Here is an 18,921-nt window from a genome sequence, read left to right as displayed (position 1 = left end):
AGAGTAGCAGCTTGTATATGAGGCAACGGGTTCCAGATTTAAAAAAAAAAAAAAAGCCAAAGTCCCCTTGACATAAATCTTAATTACACGGAAGGTGTGGATCACGAGCTTGCTCAATCTGTTTTTTTAATTAAATAAATTACCTCAAGGTGTGAAACCACCGTCTTCGAGACGCTTGAGGTAAGACTGTAGTAAGACAAAGGCCCTGTCTTATTTCACTATTTGATGGGTCTAACGAGACCGGAGAATTGTTTGCACAGCAGGGTTAAATTTAGAAAAATCTCAGCTCTGATCCTTCCCCCTCCCCCCGACCCATTCCACCCCAATTTCACTATTTTGTTTCGTACAAAACAAATTTGTTAATATTTTTGTTAAAACCGGCAGCTCCACCCACCACCTCCCAATTTGTACCCACCCTCGCTACGCCATTGGAAAATTTAAACTTAGATAAAAAATAGATCATACACTGCGCTGTATGATGAAGATTATTCAGTAACGAGCCGACCCGCGGCATATCATACGCCGCTATTTAGTTGTTGTTTTTTCTACTTTTCAGTAATTCATAATTTGTGAATTCGACAGTACCAATGCTGCCACTGAAAATATTTGCTTTAAAAATACTATCAATTGGTCGTTAAGGACGATACCCCCCCCCACCTTCATTTCCCACAACCCCCACCCCCCCCCCCCCCCCCCCTCCCGTGAAAGCAGCCTCCTCTTAATTACCTCCCCTAAGTTTAAAATAGATTCAAACTTAATTATCTGCCCCTAATAGGAGTCACTAAACACGGCTCTATGATTGTAAACATTTAGCGTGAACCATAGCTCACCAGACCATGTAGGGGTGGGGGTGGTAGGGAGCGCGCTTACAGCTTGTTTTCTAGCGTCTCCCAGAAGAGAATTATATATAGAGATATAGATGATTTGTGTTCAGTTACCCGCGCTGATAAAGTAAAGTTTACCTTTTCGGTGACCTCGGTATAAGCATATGTAATCAGCATACGTCCAGTCATCTTTACTTTCATGGGACGGCGTGGCCTAGCGGTAGAGAGTTAGACTGCTAACCGAAAGTCTCGAGTTCGAATCCGGGTTCAAGATGGGTACCTAACTCACTTTAGGGAAAGCAAAAGCGGCTGGGCATAGTGCTGATCACTTTATCCACTATATGCCGAGGTCTCTGAAACAGTTTTCGGCAGATGAACTATACTTCATCTGCCCAGCGTGTCTTTGGAACGAACGGGAAAAGATGAGGATGATTATCTTTACCTAAAATGAGTCAGGTACCTAAACTGACTCTAGTCCTGTGTAGGAACTGAGACTTTCAGGTAAGTAGTCGTACGCTCTATAATCCGACAACACCGCCTTTGTGTTTGTGTGTAAAGATTACATATTTTTTTACTGAAGCCAGATTTTCAAACGCCCACATTCCATTTTCCTAAACTGAGATAAACCAAACCATGACAGAAACCTCATTCAAAACGAAACTAAAACTTGTATTCACTAATACACCAACATGCTCCGAAACGTGATCACTATATACCCACAATATATTTTTAAATTCAAACACAACAAAACTAGTTATTTCCGGCCTGGGCCAAGTTATGTGACACTTGATAGACAGAAAGAATTGACAAGTGTCTTTGATATCACAAAAAAAAACAACACTCGGGCGATAAGCGGTCAGCATCCAGTTGTTGGGGAACACCAGCCGGCTTTTTGAATGGAAATAAAGACTCCGTTCATTGGGTTTACAACATGGGCCTGAGTATTATATAATAAAATTTCACATATGCAGTTTATTTTTAATATATATTTTTAACAACTAATAACAATATCAGAACCGAGATGAAGATGGCTATCTAAATATTGTAAGCAAAAACTGTTTATAAAAGCGTTAATTTAAAAAAAAAAAAACGGATTCCGACCCACGCCTGCAATAAACGCATTTTTGTTTTTCGAAATATTTAAGTGAATTTAAAACGAATTCCGTAAGCTGAAAGATTGAGCATACAACAATTATATATTTAAATACATAGGTTAGCTAAATTAATTTTCGCGTGCTTATTATGTACCCCCCTCCCCCTCTCCGATTAATACATTTTAGAACTCATCTTATTAAAAAAAAAATCATTCGGTAAAAGACACAGACCAACGAACCGAACAAAATAACCACATTTCAAACCATAAAATTCAACCATATAATTAACTGATCGGAAAATAAAATACACTGTATTAGCCACAGAATTTTTAAAATCCACAACATCCGCAAATGTTATTTATAAAAAACCACCAACATCATCAAATGTTAGTGTAAACATCCACCAATATCCACCGATGAAATTTTTTAAAAATCTACGAAATCTAACAATGAAGATATAAAGATCCAGACAAATGTAGTTGTAGATCCGCCACTTAACAAGTTACAACAAGATATGAGGAGCGAATGGCTCACAGACCTAGCACCTTACACACGGCGCTTCCAGACTGTCTCGCCACTTACAGGAACCGAGCAATGTGGTGAGCGCTGGTTTGTCTGATGAGTGCCCACATCGTCTGTTGCTTTGTGAATACAGTTCGTTTTACAAGATATTCGAGCATTATCAGACAGCGTAGGATCAAAACCAATCGATGTAATTGAGGGGGGGGGGGGGGAGTTGGGGAGACAAAACATCCGCCATTTTTTAACAGTAGTGCGATAAAAGTAAAGTTCCCTTTCAAACCTGACGGTCCATGGGGCAAATAAAGTTACCTGTTTCTATGGCTTCGGCATATAAAAAAATAGCGTGGTCAGCCGCCTTTATTTTTCCTAAAGTGAGTCAGGTACCTATCAGAGCTGGGTGGACTCAGGGACGTCTACGGACTTGAAGAGGGCTTCGAATGCAAGACTATCGGTTAGTAGTTGTATGCTCCACGATTTTATCACACCGTATCATAACAGTGGGGTGCTTAGGACTTAACCTGGGCACATAAGGGTAAAGATGATGGTACAAACGGTGACTAGATCATCGTTAACTCAGCAATAAAAAGGGGACCAGTTAGGATCATGGTATATATATATATATATATATATATATATATATATATATATATATATATATATATATATATAATATATATATATATATATATATATATGGCCAGTATACCTGTGGTAGCCTGTATACCTGTGGTAGCCAGTATACTATGGTAGCCTGTATACCTATGGTAGCCAGTATACTATGGTAGCCTGTATACCTATGGTAGCCTGTATACCTATGGTAGCCAGTATACCTGTGGTGGCTAGTACACCTATGGTAGCCAGTATACCTGTCGTAGCCAGTATACCTGTGGTGGCTAGTACACCTAAGGTAGCCAGTATACCTGTGGTAGCCAGTATACATGAGGTAGCCAGTATACCTGTGGTAGCCTGTATACCTGAGGTAGCCAGTATACCTGTGGTAGCAAGTATACCTGAGGTAGCCAGTATACCTGTGGTAGCCAGTATACCTGTGGTAGCCAGTACACCTGTAATAGCCAGTATACTATGGTAGCCAGTATACCTGTGGTAGCCAGTATACATGAGGTAGCCAGTATACCTGTGGTAGCCAGTATACATGAGGTAGCCAGTATACCTGTGGTAGCCAGTATACATGAGGTAGCCAGTATACCTGAGGTAGCCAGTATACCTGTGGTAGCCAGTATACATGAGGTAGCCAGTATACCTGTGGTAGCCAGTATACATGAGGTAGCCAGTATACCTGTGGTAGCCTGTATACCTGAGGTAGCCAGTATACGTGAATCAAGCCTAGGTTGATGTAAATATTGAGCATGTTTTACATGACCACTTGGTATCAACAGACGAGGTCTATACCTAGATGCTAGAACACCCCATTCAGAAAAAAAACAGTACGGAGTGTTTGTTGGGTTGGTGACGACTATGCTGTTTTTCTGTGGTGATGGTCTAGTTGTGTGACCCTCCAATGTAGACACATTAATAAGAACGAAGAAGTTTTATTCTGGAATACGCCTCATGCTTATATATCTACACGCCTACCCAGTGTTTCTTCCAGACTTTCTTATCCGGGGGAGGGGGGGGGGGGAGCAGAGGCGTAGCGACCCTTCCCAGCGGCCGTGGACAAACTTTCGATTTTTACCCCCTCTTCAGACTTTTGATTTGCACCCCCCCCCCCAGACTTTCGATTTGCACCCCCCTTCAACCTTTCAATTTGTTTTTCCAACCCGTTTTGGCGCCCCCTAAGGTCGGCGCCCGGTTACATAAGTCCCCCAGAGGCGTAGCGAGATGCGGGGGGGGGGGGGGGGGCGGGGCACAATATTTTCGGTCGGGGGGGGGGGGGGGGGGGGGGGCGAACACTGGTCACTGGTAAAAGTTTATTTAATTTTTCTTCGGGTGGGGGGGGGGCTATTTCCCCCATTCTCGTCATCCATTGTATTTTCAACTTATTAAATTATACGAATATGCATAGTTTCTACTTCTCCCTCTGGTAAATATACATTTAATTTTGCGAGCGTGCATGTGTGTGAGAGGGAGAGTGTGTGTGTATGTGTACGTGAGTTTGTGTGTGTATAAATGTACATTTTTAACACGTTTTTATTAACTCAGCTTCGCGTTTGTGTGTTTGTTGTTAAAATTGACATCGAAAATTAGCCCACTTCTGATTGTTCTATAGTTCTGAAATTTGGCATGCAGGCTACTTTCGCCTAACAATTTCAGATGCAATCATAAAAACTAGCAATTAGAGACCGTAATTAGCTTAATTTAATTACGCCCAAAGGACCATAAAATTGAGGACATGATTTCTAAAGATACCGACAAGACTGGAGGCTTATTGACACAGTTACTTCGGCCCCAATCGATGTGAGCGCGCTGGCCGTGATCGTATAGTGGTTAGTACTTCGCGTTGTGGCCGCGACAACCCAGGTTCGAATCCTGGTCGCTCAAGATTTTTTTAGCCCGTGTATTTATAAACACTTAGTCAATTCATACTTAATCAAGTCATTAGATAAAGTAGAAAATAAACTATATAAAAAACTTTTTTAAAAACCACGTTTTTCATGTGTAGCAACGGACTAAAAAGGAGAAAATAAAATACTTAAAAAAAACTTTTTAAAAAACCACGTTTTTCTTGTGGACTAAAAAGTAGAAAATAACTATTTACATACATTTGATGACAAAAAACGTGGGTACGTTCACCATCAAATTTCCCGACCCATCTGCCCGACCCACGTTTTTTGTCATCAAATGTATGTAAATAGTTATTTTCTACTTTTTAGTCCACAAGAAAAACGTGGTTTTTTAAAAAGTTTTTTTTAAGTATTTTATCTATAAATATACTGATACATGTAAAGTATGTAAAGTGACCGATGATTTTTTTTAAGTATCATCTAAGAGTAAACTAGATAACATGTAAACGATACAACGGTCTAATTAACGATACAACGGTATAACAAACGACAGCACGGCCCAAAACAAAACACAATCGTCAAACAAACGACACAATAGTCCAACAGACGAACTGTCCAACACATGGACATTGTCTGAAACAAAAAAGAACTAAAGCTCTCCGTACCTTTGACACACTGAGTGCTGTTGGCGTGCCCATCATAGCCCTGGCTACAAACACAAGTACCATTGGCGCAACCACTGGACCCGGTCACCATTTGACAATCTAAATTGAAGCTGCACCTGTCACCTAGTTTTCCTGTCAGGCAGAAACATTGATAGAATCTATACATATTCATTTATGCACACACACACATACACACACATATATATATATATATTTATATATATATATATATATATATATATATATATATATATATATATATATATATATATATATATATATATATATATATATATATATACAGTGGCGTAGCGAGGTCGGGTGTCACCCGGTGCGGCACTTAATGGTGTCACCCCCCCCCCCCCCCCAGAGGCATAGAGACCCTTCCCAGGGACAAACTTTCAAATTTTCGATTTGCACCCCCCCCCCTCAAACTTTCGATTTGCACCCCCCCCCCCCTTCAAACTTTCGATTTGCACCCCCCCTCAAGTTTTCGATTTGCACCCCCCCCCCTCAAACTTTCGATTTCCACCCCCCCCCCCCCCCCTCGAGTTTTTCTCTATATATTTTGCTATTTTTTGCCTTGGTGTCACCCCCCTAAATGGTGTCACCCGGTGCGGTCCGCACCCCCCGCCCCCCCCCCCCCCCTCGCTACGCCCCTGTATATATATATATACATATATATATATATATATATATATATATATATATATATATATATATATATATATATATATATATACACACACACATATATATATATATATATATATATATATATATATATATATAGTTAGTTAGATCGGCGTTTATTCGTATGGATATTTATTTTTATGCATGTCTGAATGTCTATTTATAGAACCTTTACATCTATGTAAAAGTTTTCGACATAGCCCATATTTTTGTATGCATATCTTCGAGGAGGGGGTGGGGGGAGTACGGACAAAAAAAATATAATTGCGCCCCTCCCAAAAACTTTCACTGGCAGTGGAACAGCTCCTGGCGCAGTAACCCAGTAACCCCCACCCTCCGTTAAAGATGACATGTGTATCTTTATGTCACATATGTATACGTGTCCCATCCATCCGGGGTGGTCTTACACTGTATCTAATGAGGTGCATATCTCTGATAAGCCATTCAACCATTATTTTGGTGTCACCCCCATGAATGGTGTCACCCTCACTCAAGTCAGATGCTCAATGGCAATTAATAGAATTAGCCATGCAGGCATGTATATAATTAATTTCAGATTTATCAATATAATGTAAGTAAACATTTGCTGTAATACTGGCTTGGTGGCGGTAAGGCCGATAACTCAATTTCTCTCATTCATCAATGCTATCTTGGTTACCGCCCTTTATCTTATTTCATTCCTACCCAGTCACTTTAACTGATCTGCGGCCATAGAAGCTGGAGACGTGACAGGAATATTTTGTCACAGTGTTATTTCAGTGTCCCGCCGAACAGTTCAGCCTAGCAGGATGCGAACACATCGGAAATGCTGCGATTAAAATATTTTATCTCTGCTACTGTCTCCTCTGTTCGCAGAATTGATTTCATGTATCTTTTTCATAAAAAATAATTTCTACTTTAACCAAAAACCCCACAAATTTAAATGAGACCTTCTTTCATCATGTACACTATAGCATAATAAAACACATTTCGACGAAAAATGACGACACTAAAAGTGTAATAGTACAATTTTTCTTTTTGCGCAATTTTCCGTTTGCGCATTTTTCTGCGAGCCAACCTAAACTACATTTGGTCAAAGAAACGAACTGGCGGTGATCGAACTATTGTGAAAGGAAGGAATCAGCTTAAGACTATGTAATGTGGACTCAACGGTCGGTACACCACATACGAAGTTTTATAATATCTTCGGAGAAATAAAAGTTTTAGGATATAGATCTAGATCAAGGTATTTACTTATTTGTAGTTTGTACATTTTCGTGACACTTTTCGCACCTCCACCAGAAATTGGTGCGCGCCTCACAGCATAGAAACCACTGCGTTGGGGTTCGACAATACTAAGGGGCAACGGGGTGGGGAATCGGATTCGGGTTATGGTAAATGTCAGTATATGACAAGTGGAAGGGGGGGGGGGGCGGCATTTAAAAAAAAAAACCTTTTTTACAATAATTGTAATAAAAAATTAACCCTTTATTTTATACTCGATGTAGTTTTACTTTATAGTTTATACCTAAATCTAGAATCTACTTACTCTTAATGCATGTTGTGTTGTCGGCTGAGGCATAAAACCCAAGGCTACAAACACATCGTCGTCCTCTGCATATGGTGTCTGCTACAGCGTCGCTGCAGTCAGTGTCAAGGGTGCAGTTGTCATAAATGACACGGCGGTGACATGTGGTGGCGTCGTCATTTCTAGTCATATATCCTGACATGCACCTGCACAATCCTCTACATTCACTGTTGTTAACTGCATCACTGCAGTCCACATGCACATCACATTTTCCGATGCCGATCTTTCTTTTTAAACACCCCGTGTTGTTGTTCTCACTGTAGAAACCGGACACGCATGCGCACTTCCCATTTACACACGTGCTGTAGTCTACGGCGGTGGAGCATTCCGATTCAGCCGTGCAGGTGTCGGTATGGAGACGCATCCGATGACACGCGTCCCGGTCAAGGTTAGTCGCGTAACCATGGTCACAGACGCAAACGCCCGATGCGCAGTGGCTCATGTTGACAGCGTCTCTACAGTCTAGGTCCACTGCGCATGTCTGCTCCCTGATTCGCCGGCGTCTACACAGTGTCATGCTGGCGTCAACTTGGTAGCCAGATTTACAAAGGCAGATGGCCTACAAGATGTTTAAAAATTATTTACACATTTAAATATGGAATATATTATAGAGACATTTATAAATAAAAAAACATTTTTGCTTCAGACGTACCTAGGAGAACAAATCAGAGTTCAAACGTTTGTGTGACCTTGAGATAGGAACTATTAACACGATCAGTTATACAACCAACAGCGTTTCCTTTCCGCGAGTCAGTCTTCTTTTTTCTTCTTCGTTCTTAGTTTTAGTGTTGAAAAGGATCCCCTCCAACACAATTAAGTATACGCGACAACTGGTTATGCGCCATTGAGGCCATTGACTCTGATTTCAGCCTGCTTTTCTTTTTAGATTTGCTTCCATAGCCTTTGTCCAACCAAGAACAAACTACAAAGCAGCAGTTGTTTGATTTTGGAGTTGTCTCTCCTTGAAGAATTGCTGTCCCCAGCTAATGAGCCTCATCTGCCCGAAGGTTCGAACTCGAGAATTTTCGGTTTAGCAACCATGAGCTTTACAGACTCGACCACACCGACCGCGAGTCAGTAACTCACTGGACATGGTTAGGTAAAGTAACCGTAGAGGTAGCCAGACCAATGGTCAAGGAAGGGGGGGGGGGGGTGGTTAGGTAATGTAAGTGGAAAACATGTTAGCCAGGCCAGTTGTCAAGGGGGTAGATAATGTGACGTAGCTCAAATTTTATGTTCTTCAAACCAAAACGACGAAAAAAAAAATCCAGCCCAAAATGCAGCAAGCCTACAAGTTCTGATGTTCATACCTTAGTTCCATTTCTTGTGCAGACGCTGTTGTCAACAGCTTTACTGCAGTCGTCGTTTGGACCTGTGTAACAGAAGTCGCCGATCTTCTCTAAAAACAAAAACAAATTTTTTTAATCGAAATCGAAAAATAATTTAATGACAGTATTAAATAATTTGTTTAAGAAAATGTTTCTTCTGGACGGGGGTACTTTAAAGTACGAGGGGACGCTGTTTCAAGGTTGTATTTTTAAAATCAATGATATAAAACTTCTATTTAAGCTGAACATATCGTTTATTTTGTTTTGATACTATCGTTATCGTAACTCTAACTATAATCCAGCTCCTAAACTAAACTCTGACATATATCGTTATCGTAACTCTAACTATAATCCAGCTCCTAAACTAAACTCTGACATATATCGTTATCGTAATAACTATAATCCAGCTCCTAAACTAAACTCTGACATATATCGTTATCGTAACTCTAACTATGATCCAGCTCCTAAACTAAAATCTGACATATATCGTTATCGTAACTCTAACTATAACCCAGCTCCTAAACTAAACTCTGACATATATCGTTATTGTAACTCTAACTATAATCCAGCCCCTAAACTAAACTCTGACATATATCGTTATTGTAACTCTAACTATAATCCAGCCCCTAAACTAAATCTGACATATATCGTTATTGTAACTCTAACTATAATCCAGCCCCTAAACTAAACTCTGACATATATCGTTATCGTAACTCTAACTATAATCCAGCTCCTAAACTAAACTCTGACATATATCGTTATCGTAACTCTAACTATGATCCAGCTCCTAAACTAAAATCTGACATATATCGTTATCGTAACTCTAACTATAACCCAGCTCCTAAACTAAACTCTGACATATATCGTTATCGTAACTCTAACTATAATCCAGCTCCTAAACTAAACTCTGGTCCAAGCTAAAACAGTTATCCTTCATCCTAGCTCGAGTCATATGTACAATCCAGACCCTTATCCTTATTGCAACAGCGATACCGATAAACCTCGACTCGATACCGTATTGTAAGACTAGTGCGCATGTCAAACTTACTGCGTGGACAGAAGGTGTTGTTTCTGGTCTGCAAATAGCCTCCACCACAGCGGCATCTTTTGCTCACACAGACTGCGTTAGGCACGTGCACAGAACAATCCGAATCGTTCGTGCATGGATCACTTAGGACGCGAGGAGCACATTGGTTTCCTAGGAGATAAAGTAGTTGTACAACATTGTATACTGTATTTCTGAATATCAAAAGGACTGGTGTTAAACTCATTTCAATGAGCTTTTGTCATTAGATGTGCATACCTATGTATACATACATACACACACACACACACACAAACACACAAACACACACACTCATATATATATATATATATATATATATATATATATATATATATATATATATATATATATATATATATATATATATATATATATATATATCATGTCTAAAAAATTAGAAAAGCTTGATCTACCTAAGACATGACTAATGTGAAAATAAAAAACGTACCTGCCATTTCTAGGAAACCATCTTTACACAAACATGCATTGAGTGAGCAGTTAGTAGGCAGGCTAGACACGTGCATTAACCTACGGCATGCGTCTACACACAGGGGGTCGGGCGACGTTTGGTCACACACACCGCAGTAGCTGTTGGGTATCGTCAGTGAGCAGTCTTGTGAGCTCGTGCATGCGTCCCCCAAGGTCGTGGGCAGGCAGGTGGCTTGACCCGGAACTAGTTGGTCGCTGTGTTTGGGTGAGTACCCAGGGACGCAGACGCACGTGTTGAAGAAACACTCCGAGTGTGGGTTCGTGACGTTGCATTCCTCCTGACTAACGCAGCGATCCCCGAGACCCACTGGCGCGCATGCGCCGACCGCGTTCTTCCGGTAACCAATAACGCATTGACATGCGCCGTCGACGTCACAGAAGCTATGAAGAAACTGTTTCTCGCATTGGGAATCGGAACTACATCCGGTTCCTTTTAAAAGACAGGTCTTGGCGTCGTCTTGGTAGTAGGTGTCCTGACACTGGCATTTAAAGCTCACGCACATGCTGTGCATGACGGAGTTGGCGCACAGGCTGTTGTCATAGCAACCGTCTCCCAGGTGGTAAAAGCGACACGTGTAGACGTCCATCTCCGAGTAGCCCTCGTCGCACGTGCAAGACTGCTGCCTGCAGACGCTGTTGGCGACGGTGCAGTCTACGTCGCTCTCGCATTCCATCTCGCCCAGAGCCGCGTCGAAGCACGTGCCCCGGGAGCACGCGCAGATGGGGGCGTAGCACATTCCGGTGCAGTCTTGGTGCGTGCTGCACGCTGCGCCCGTCATCAATGGGCGGGTTGGAGCGGTAACCAACGCCCTGGGCGTCACTGCCCGAGGGCGACGAGCATGTTCATCATTTGAAAGGGGGTGTTTGTTTTGGTAAAGGTAAGCACGGGGTGGGGATAAGAGGAAGTCCTTATATAGAGGGGATGAAGCTGAAATAATGTCCATATTAGGAGTGGATAGGATAGAGATAATTTCCTTATAAGGAGTGGGTGGGGGAGAGATAGTTTCCTTATAAGGAGTGGGTGGGGTAGAGAGAATTTCCTTATAAGGAGTGGGTGGGTGAGAGATAATTTCCTTATAAGGAGTGGGTGGGGTAGAGAGAATGTCCATATAAGGAGTGGGCAGGGTAGAGAGAATGTCCTTATAAGGAGTGGGCGGGGCAATGAGAACACTCTTATAATGATGGGGTGGAGTCGAGAAGATGCCCTCGTGTAGAGTTCTAATGCCAGACTCTCGTCTGGAACAACGCCGTCTGCCGACCCCAACATACCCAGGCTGACACACGCACGTGTTCTGGCACGCGCTGTTCTCGATGTCGGCACAGCTGCTGTCGTCATGACACGGATCGCCCAGTGACCTTGACACACAAAGCCATCGACCCGTGCTGTTGGGCGAAGCATCTAAAAACCACACAGGGAAAATGAACACACAAATACAAACAAGCAGTTTCAAGGACATTTATAGGACGTAGAATAAAACATCATGCATCTCGTTAATTAGAAATTACATCTAAGGGATATTAATAAGACGCAACATTCAGCTGGGGTTTTACTACATTCGATCTCTGTACGATATCTATAGATATTTTCTTGCAATACAACGTCATGCACATCTAGTTATTTAGAAATCATGTCGACTTTTGCGTTAGTTTTGTTATTGTTTAGTCAAATAAATAACGTAGGAAGTGTTTTGTATTCTTAAATACTAGCCAGTCGATTATAGTTGTTTTTTTTTAAATAAAGGAACAGATGGACTCTACTTCACCTCTGAATCTCAACAGATTTGTTTTTCTTACTGCAGTTTTTATTGGCACGGTACTAGTGTAGTAGATGATGATGGTGTTTGGTTCTGTACTATCTAGTACTGTAAAAGTGTAGTAGTTGGTGTTCACACACATTCTCACACACCTTATATGCTCATACAGAAAACAGGTACAAACCGGACTGTCACAATTCACAACACTAGGATTGAACAGGGTACAAAGTATAAATAAACAACATTCACCCCCATTCATTCCCCTTCACTCATTCACTACAAATAGTTGTCAAATTATTAGAGTATTGTATGTTTACTAGTGGTCAAGATATTAGAGTACTGTATGTTTACTAGAGGTCAACTTAAGGTACATGTAGTTGTGTTGAGATTATAAATAAAGTTTGCCAAAGTGAGTGGAACATTTATGTAAGAAAGTTTTTCATGTGATTCGTACAGTTATGTAATAAAGTAAGTTGCGTGGCACGGACATATTACCACTTTTAATGTTATGCTATTTTGACTACCTGTCTACATCCATACTCTGACGCACGTGTATACTCACCTTTAGCGATATAACCTGCTTTACACTGACATGTCAGGCAAGTCTGCGGGTCTGACGTATTCGGGCCACACTGAACGCACACACTGTTCTCTATAACCGAGCTACAGTCAAACGAGTGTTTACATCCGCTTCCTAGCGTCCTCATCTCACACGATGATGTGGTGGTGGTGATGTTTGGCGTGTACCCAGGTAAACAGCGACACCTGCCGTGGTCACAGTCGGAGTGTAAAATGGTGGTGTTGCAGTCTTCAGGTTTCGTACACTCATCGTACAGACTCGCCAACACGCATGCGTCGAATCCTTCCTGGCGGTACCCTACCTTACACTTGCATGTGTTGTTCATCTCACAGAAGCTATTATTAACCTTGCACTGGGTGTTGGATTCACATTTTAACCCTCCGATTTGCTTGATGCTGCAGATGGAATTGTTCATCGGATAATGTGTGTCTTTACATTGACATGTCTTGTTAAAACAAACACTATTGTTTACGGAGTATTCGCAACGGTTTTTAGTTTCTGAGCAAACGTGTCCGAGATTATAAAAAACACATTTTTGAAATGCAGGGTCGGGCGCTAAATTTACGTTACAATGGCAGGTACTGTTGTCGCAGAAACTGTTGTTAAAGAGCTCCATGCAGTCATAATTCGTGGAGCAGTTCGTTTCTTCCAGGGCAGCTTTTGAGCATTTACCAGAGGTACAGGCGCAGGCGTTTCCGCCACAAGCATTGGCGCAGTCTAGATGAGAGGTACAAAGGTCTCCAAGCTGCCTTTTTTCACAGCGTCTTCTGCTGTTTGGTTTAAAACCAGGCCGGCACACACATGTTTGGTTGCATGTGCTTTCTTTGACGTTCGCGCAGCTGGTTTCGTCTTCGCAGGGGTCGCCAAGTAACCTCTCAAGACAGTGTGTCTTGTTTCTATTACTGGAGTAGTCCTTGAGACAGATGCAGAAGTTGTCTGTGCATCGGCTGTTTCTTACGGATTTGTTGCAGTCTTCATGAGACTTGCATTGATCACCTATCTTAACCCTATCACACGCAACTCCAGAACCTCTACTTATGTAACCCTGAAGGCATTGGCATGTAGAACTAGAACTGTTACAGAAACTTCTATCGACGGCCGCCTCGCAATCTTCATTGTGTGAGCAGTTGTCACCGACGACACGTAACAAACACACGTCTTGTCTATGTTTATACCCTCCCGAACATTGGCACGTTTCGTTTTTACACTCGCTGTTAGAGATGGTCTGACTGCAATTCTTCCCGGGGAACAACTCACACCCGTCTCCTATCTTGAGCTTCACGCACGAACCGTTGACCTTTGTGAACCCATCAAAACACTGACACCTCCTAACGCATGGCTGACTTGTCGGACATTTAGAACACGTCGCGTTCGGTATGGACATACACATTTCGTCAGAAGAACACGGTGCGTCGACCACCGGCTTGCATGTGTTGTTGTTTACCTGAACGAAAAAGCGGGGGCACCTGCAAATTTTAGTTTGCTTATGACACTGGCTGTACATGACTGTGGCATTACAGTCGGCAGTCTTCAAGCATTTGTCTCCAAGAAGTCGCACCGAGCACACGTTCTCGTGTTTCATTACGTACTCACCACCACACTCGCACGTGCCGTTCACGCATGCGCTGTTCTCGACGGATGAGTTGCAGGAAGTGTTTGAGGTGCACGGGTCTCCTAACCGGATCTTCACACAGGAGCCGTTGACGTGGGTGAACCCCTCCACGCATGCGCAGACGCCGGTGCATGACGCGGTGCTGTCGCAGGATTGGCTGAATCTGCACGTGCTGTTGTCGTCCAGCTCCGTGCAGTTGCTGTCCGTCACACAAAGGTCACCGTGACCTGTCACACAAAAAAAATAATGAATTTAATTACATAGACATGTTATATGGGACGGAGTGGGCGAATGATAGAGCATACAACCATATTTAAATTCTGTACTACAAAAATAGAACATTTGTTAACGAACATTTCTGCTTTAAGAATTACTTGAACATAATAAACCATAAACAAGAACAGTAACTCGTTATTTCTTTTTCAAAAATATAAAATATTGTATTGCTTCCCTTTGATTAAATTTTGTTCTTTAAATCTTCTTGTGTGAGCTCTCGTATATAAAGTGAGTTGAGGACGCCATGCCGTATAAATTTAGCTGCAGCCACCAATGACCAATAACAAACGCTAGTTGGTGCCTAGTCGTGAGAGGGAGCCACTGGAAGGTTTTAGCTGGAGCCAACAGACGTTAGCTGGAGCCAGAGTTTCTTTTAGGCATCTCTTTAAGGGGGGGGGGGGCAGCCCCTCGAAAAATTCTACTGCCCCCCCCCCTCCTCCTCCGAACGAAATATGATTTATATAAAATTTGAATTTTAAGCTTATTAACTTCTTACTAATTTCGACTTTTAATTCTATGTGGGTCGCAGGTCACTTACTTTTTATAAAAGGGGGTCGCCACTTGAAAAAGTTTTGGAACCACTGCACTAGATGGATGGAGCCTATTGAAATCTACTGGGGTAAAACTATCTGAACGTATTGAAATCTACAGGGGTCTATGGAAATCAGACAGCCTCAGATAATATAAAAATCAGGAGATGTCAACCCCGCCCCATCTCATGGAGGGGTCCACCCCAGTGGCGTAGCGAGGTCGGGTGTCACCCCCCGGTGTGGCACTTAATGGTGTCACCCCCCCCCCCCCCCGCGAGGCTTAGCAACTCCTCCCGGGGACAAATTTTCGATTTGCACCCCCCCCCCCCCTCGAACTTTCGATTTGCACACCCCCCCCCCCCTCAAACTTTCGATTTCCACCCCCCCCCCCTCAAATTGTTCTCTATATATTTTACTATTTTTTGCCTTGGCTTCAGCCCCCCCCCCCTAAATGGTGTCACCCGGTGCGGTCCGCACCCCCCGCCCCCCCCCCCCCTCGCTACGCATGTGGTCCACCCAGCCCCTTCTCAGACAAACTATAGCGGTCAAACTATCTAGCACATTTCTTTGTCTGTGAAACAACGAAACCCATATGGGCTGAGGTATCCTATAAAAATGGAATCTAAAGAAAGGCTTCAAAGAAACACATTTTTTTCGGTCGTTTTTCCTCTGGTAGCACCGGATTTTGTTGCGGACTGCGCATGTCACGGCCGTACCACGTGGTAGTTGTAGAGAAATATCTCAGGTACGTTCTGGTACCCGTGACCCTTTTACCTAAGCAAGGCTGGGTGGATGGGGGTGGGGGTGGGGTGGAAGGTCAACAGGCACTCACCTCTGGTTCAAGGTTCTCAAAGTGTGGGTTCGCGTGCCCTTTGGGATGGGGGAGAGTTGAGTGCAGTGCGGGGTGGGGTGGGGTGGTGGCTGCATCAGTGTCATTCTGAATAGAGTTATCATGGCCTTTCCTACTTTCTTACTTCTATCTACGGTCGTGTTTTATCTAACCGATTGAACAACGCGTCATCTTTACAGCCTATGTGCTCCAGAGGGTTGGAGGGGGTGGGAAAGGAGTAAAACTTCCGGAGGGGGTGGGAATTTCCTGGACGAGGGTGGGGGTGGAGCGGACAATTTAAAAAATTAAATTTAATGTTCTATTTCGACAAGAGAGATGGTTGGAGGGGGGAGGGTATGTGCTTGCCTCCTTCCCCCCCCCCCCCCAACCTCTTCCAGGAGAGATGCCTGAAAGAAATACTACTCATCCATGAAGCCGTATGTGTATTGAGTGCTGCGTTTGATGGTCGCTGCTTCAAGACAACAATGATAGATTATGTCAATGAACAATCGAACCCCGGAGAATATAATTTGTTACATTTATTTTATACCCTGTGCATAATCAAACAGGAATGTCGGTACTTCAAATGGGTCGGCTTGATGTTTTCAATATGTTATAGCGAGGGTTACTACGCTTAACCTAGCACTATAACCAGAAAATCCTGATAGAAGCCCTCGCTTTAACTAAGTAGAACCTTGAGCATAACAGTGACCAACAAACTGTGTGTTATATTAAAATACTGTGTTGGTTTTCCGTCATTTGATAGAACAAATATATTCCGCACAGACATCTATACAAGGTTATTTAAGCTAAATCTAATGATACACTTTAGAGCGTTAGTTTGCGTGTGTATATTGTCTGTGTGCTAATTTTGAATGCCTGCTTCCGCCATGAAAGCCAGTATTACTTGACATCAAGGTAAGTTTTCTTTAACCAAATTACTTGGCAGATATTTATTGTGTCTGCGTAGCCAATATTTCTGGGCAGAGGCTCACTATTTCTGGGTAGCCAATACTACTGGTCACTGGATGAGTGTTTCTGAGTATTACAAGGCGGAGGTTTAATATGTCTGTGTAACCAGTACTGCTATGCAGAGTTCGATAACCGCGAGTGCTGAAGAAGATACCATGATACCAATATTACTTGGCAGAGGTTCAACGTGTCTGTGTAGGCAATATTACTAGGCGGAGGTTGAGTTTCTGTAGTTAATATTATTGGGTATAGGCTAAAAGTGTCGTGTAGCCAATATTTCTAAGCAGCGGTTAAATGTGTCTGTGTAACCAATATAACTGGGCGGAGATAGAATGTGTCGGTGTAGCAAATACTGCTAAGTAGCGGTTCAATGTGTCATTGTAGCCAATATTACAGGGCGGAGGTTTAATGTATAGCTAAAATTACTCCGCGGAGTTGTCTGTGTAGCTAATATTACTAGGCGGATGTTGAATGTGTCTGTGTAGCTAATATTACTAGGCGGAGGTTGAATGTGTCTGTGTAGCCAATATTACTAGGCAGAGGTTGAATGTGTCTGTTTAGCCAATATTACTAGGCGGAGGTTAAATGTATCTGTATAGCGATACTGCTGTATAGAGCTTGAGAACCGTTGTTAAGACGCCAGTGCTGAAGAAGTTACTGTGAGATGGATGTCTCTACTCTATGACCAGGTGAGTTATCGAGCTCTGGGACTGGCGGTGCCATCACAAGGGAGATTTGAGATACTCCCCTGATCTATGGGAGGTGTATTCTCCGTGAGGGGTGTATGTTCGGATGATCTTTTCGAGTTTGATAAAAGTTGTTTGGATAAGTTCGTGTGTGCTTTTGGGGGTGTATTGATAGTAGTTTTATAAGTTTGTGGGGTCTGTGTGGGATTGTTTTTACCGATACTTACGATTCTCCATGATTTGTATGGGGTGTGTTACTGTGTGGTTTATGAGTGTGGTTATTAAAGAGGTGTGGGTACCACGGGTATGTGTGTCGGGGACATTAGCTAAGGTTTCTATCAGATAGTATTCTCTCCAAGGGGGGGGGTGAAAGGGGGGGGGGGAACACTTTGTGGAAACGACACTGGTTAAGTATATCTTTATAAATTTTTTTCCATTATATCTGCGATGTGCCCCCCCCCTCCCCCCACCACCCTACTTATCCGTAGTAATGACTGAAAAGACATTGTGTATATGCCGACAGCAATTCATGCGTGCTGTATGTAGCTTTAGTCACGGTAGTCTTGGTGTTTTAATCTTGGTGATTGGGGTCTTAACAATAGATGCGTCATGAGTTTATAGATCAGGGCAGTACTTGGATCAAAAGCTAAATGCTGTAATAATGTAGGGGCCTAATATTCAGGGTATCAAAAGAGTGTTGATCTAGCCTTGTTCAGACTTGTTAATCAAAATCTTAGGGGAAAGGATGTTTGTTTATGGAACGGTGTGGCCTAGCGGTAGAGCTGATAACCCGAAAGTCTCGAGTTCGAATCCGGGTCCAAGTCAGTACCCTGAGTCCACCCAGCTCTGATGGGTACCAAACTCGAAAGTAAAGTCGGCTAGGCAAAGTGCTGACTACATCTTCCTTCATATGCCGAGGTAAAGAGACAAAATTCTGAACTCTACTTCATCTGCCTTATAAATCTTTATGCC

General features: G+C 42.6%; 1 protein-coding gene across 3 annotated transcripts in view; it reads right to left on the bottom strand.

Moving 5' to 3' along the window:
- The window catches only part of LOC131949602 (multiple epidermal growth factor-like domains protein 6), a 61,173-nt gene that overhangs the window by 22,446 nt on the left and 19,806 nt on the right, over window positions 1–18,921 (bottom strand). For 2 of the 3 annotated variants that reach the window (XM_059311444.1, XM_059311445.1), the window contains exons 3-8: window positions 13,027–14,883; window positions 10,670–12,109; window positions 10,204–10,353; window positions 9,138–9,226; window positions 7,789–8,386; window positions 5,568–5,699 (exon numbers count right to left, since the gene is read on the bottom strand). In XM_059311444.1, the coding sequence (XP_059167427.1) occupies window positions 5,568–5,699; window positions 7,789–8,386; window positions 9,138–9,226; window positions 10,204–10,353; window positions 10,670–12,109; window positions 13,027–14,883 (4,266 nt within the window). The remainder of the gene's footprint in view (window positions 1–5,567; window positions 5,700–7,788; window positions 8,387–9,137; window positions 9,227–10,203; window positions 10,354–10,669; window positions 12,110–13,026; window positions 14,884–18,921) is intronic. The other variant, XM_059311446.1, reaches the window with a different exon arrangement.

The sequence above is a fragment of the Physella acuta genome, unplaced genomic scaffold (genome assembly GCF_028476545.2).
Source record: "Physella acuta isolate Inbredline_101_S28 unplaced genomic scaffold, ASM2847654v3 ptg000704l, whole genome shotgun sequence".
Classification (NCBI taxonomy): Eukaryota; Metazoa; Mollusca; class Gastropoda; family Physidae; genus Physella; species Physella acuta.
This window is presented reverse-complemented; position numbering and strand designations above follow the sequence as displayed.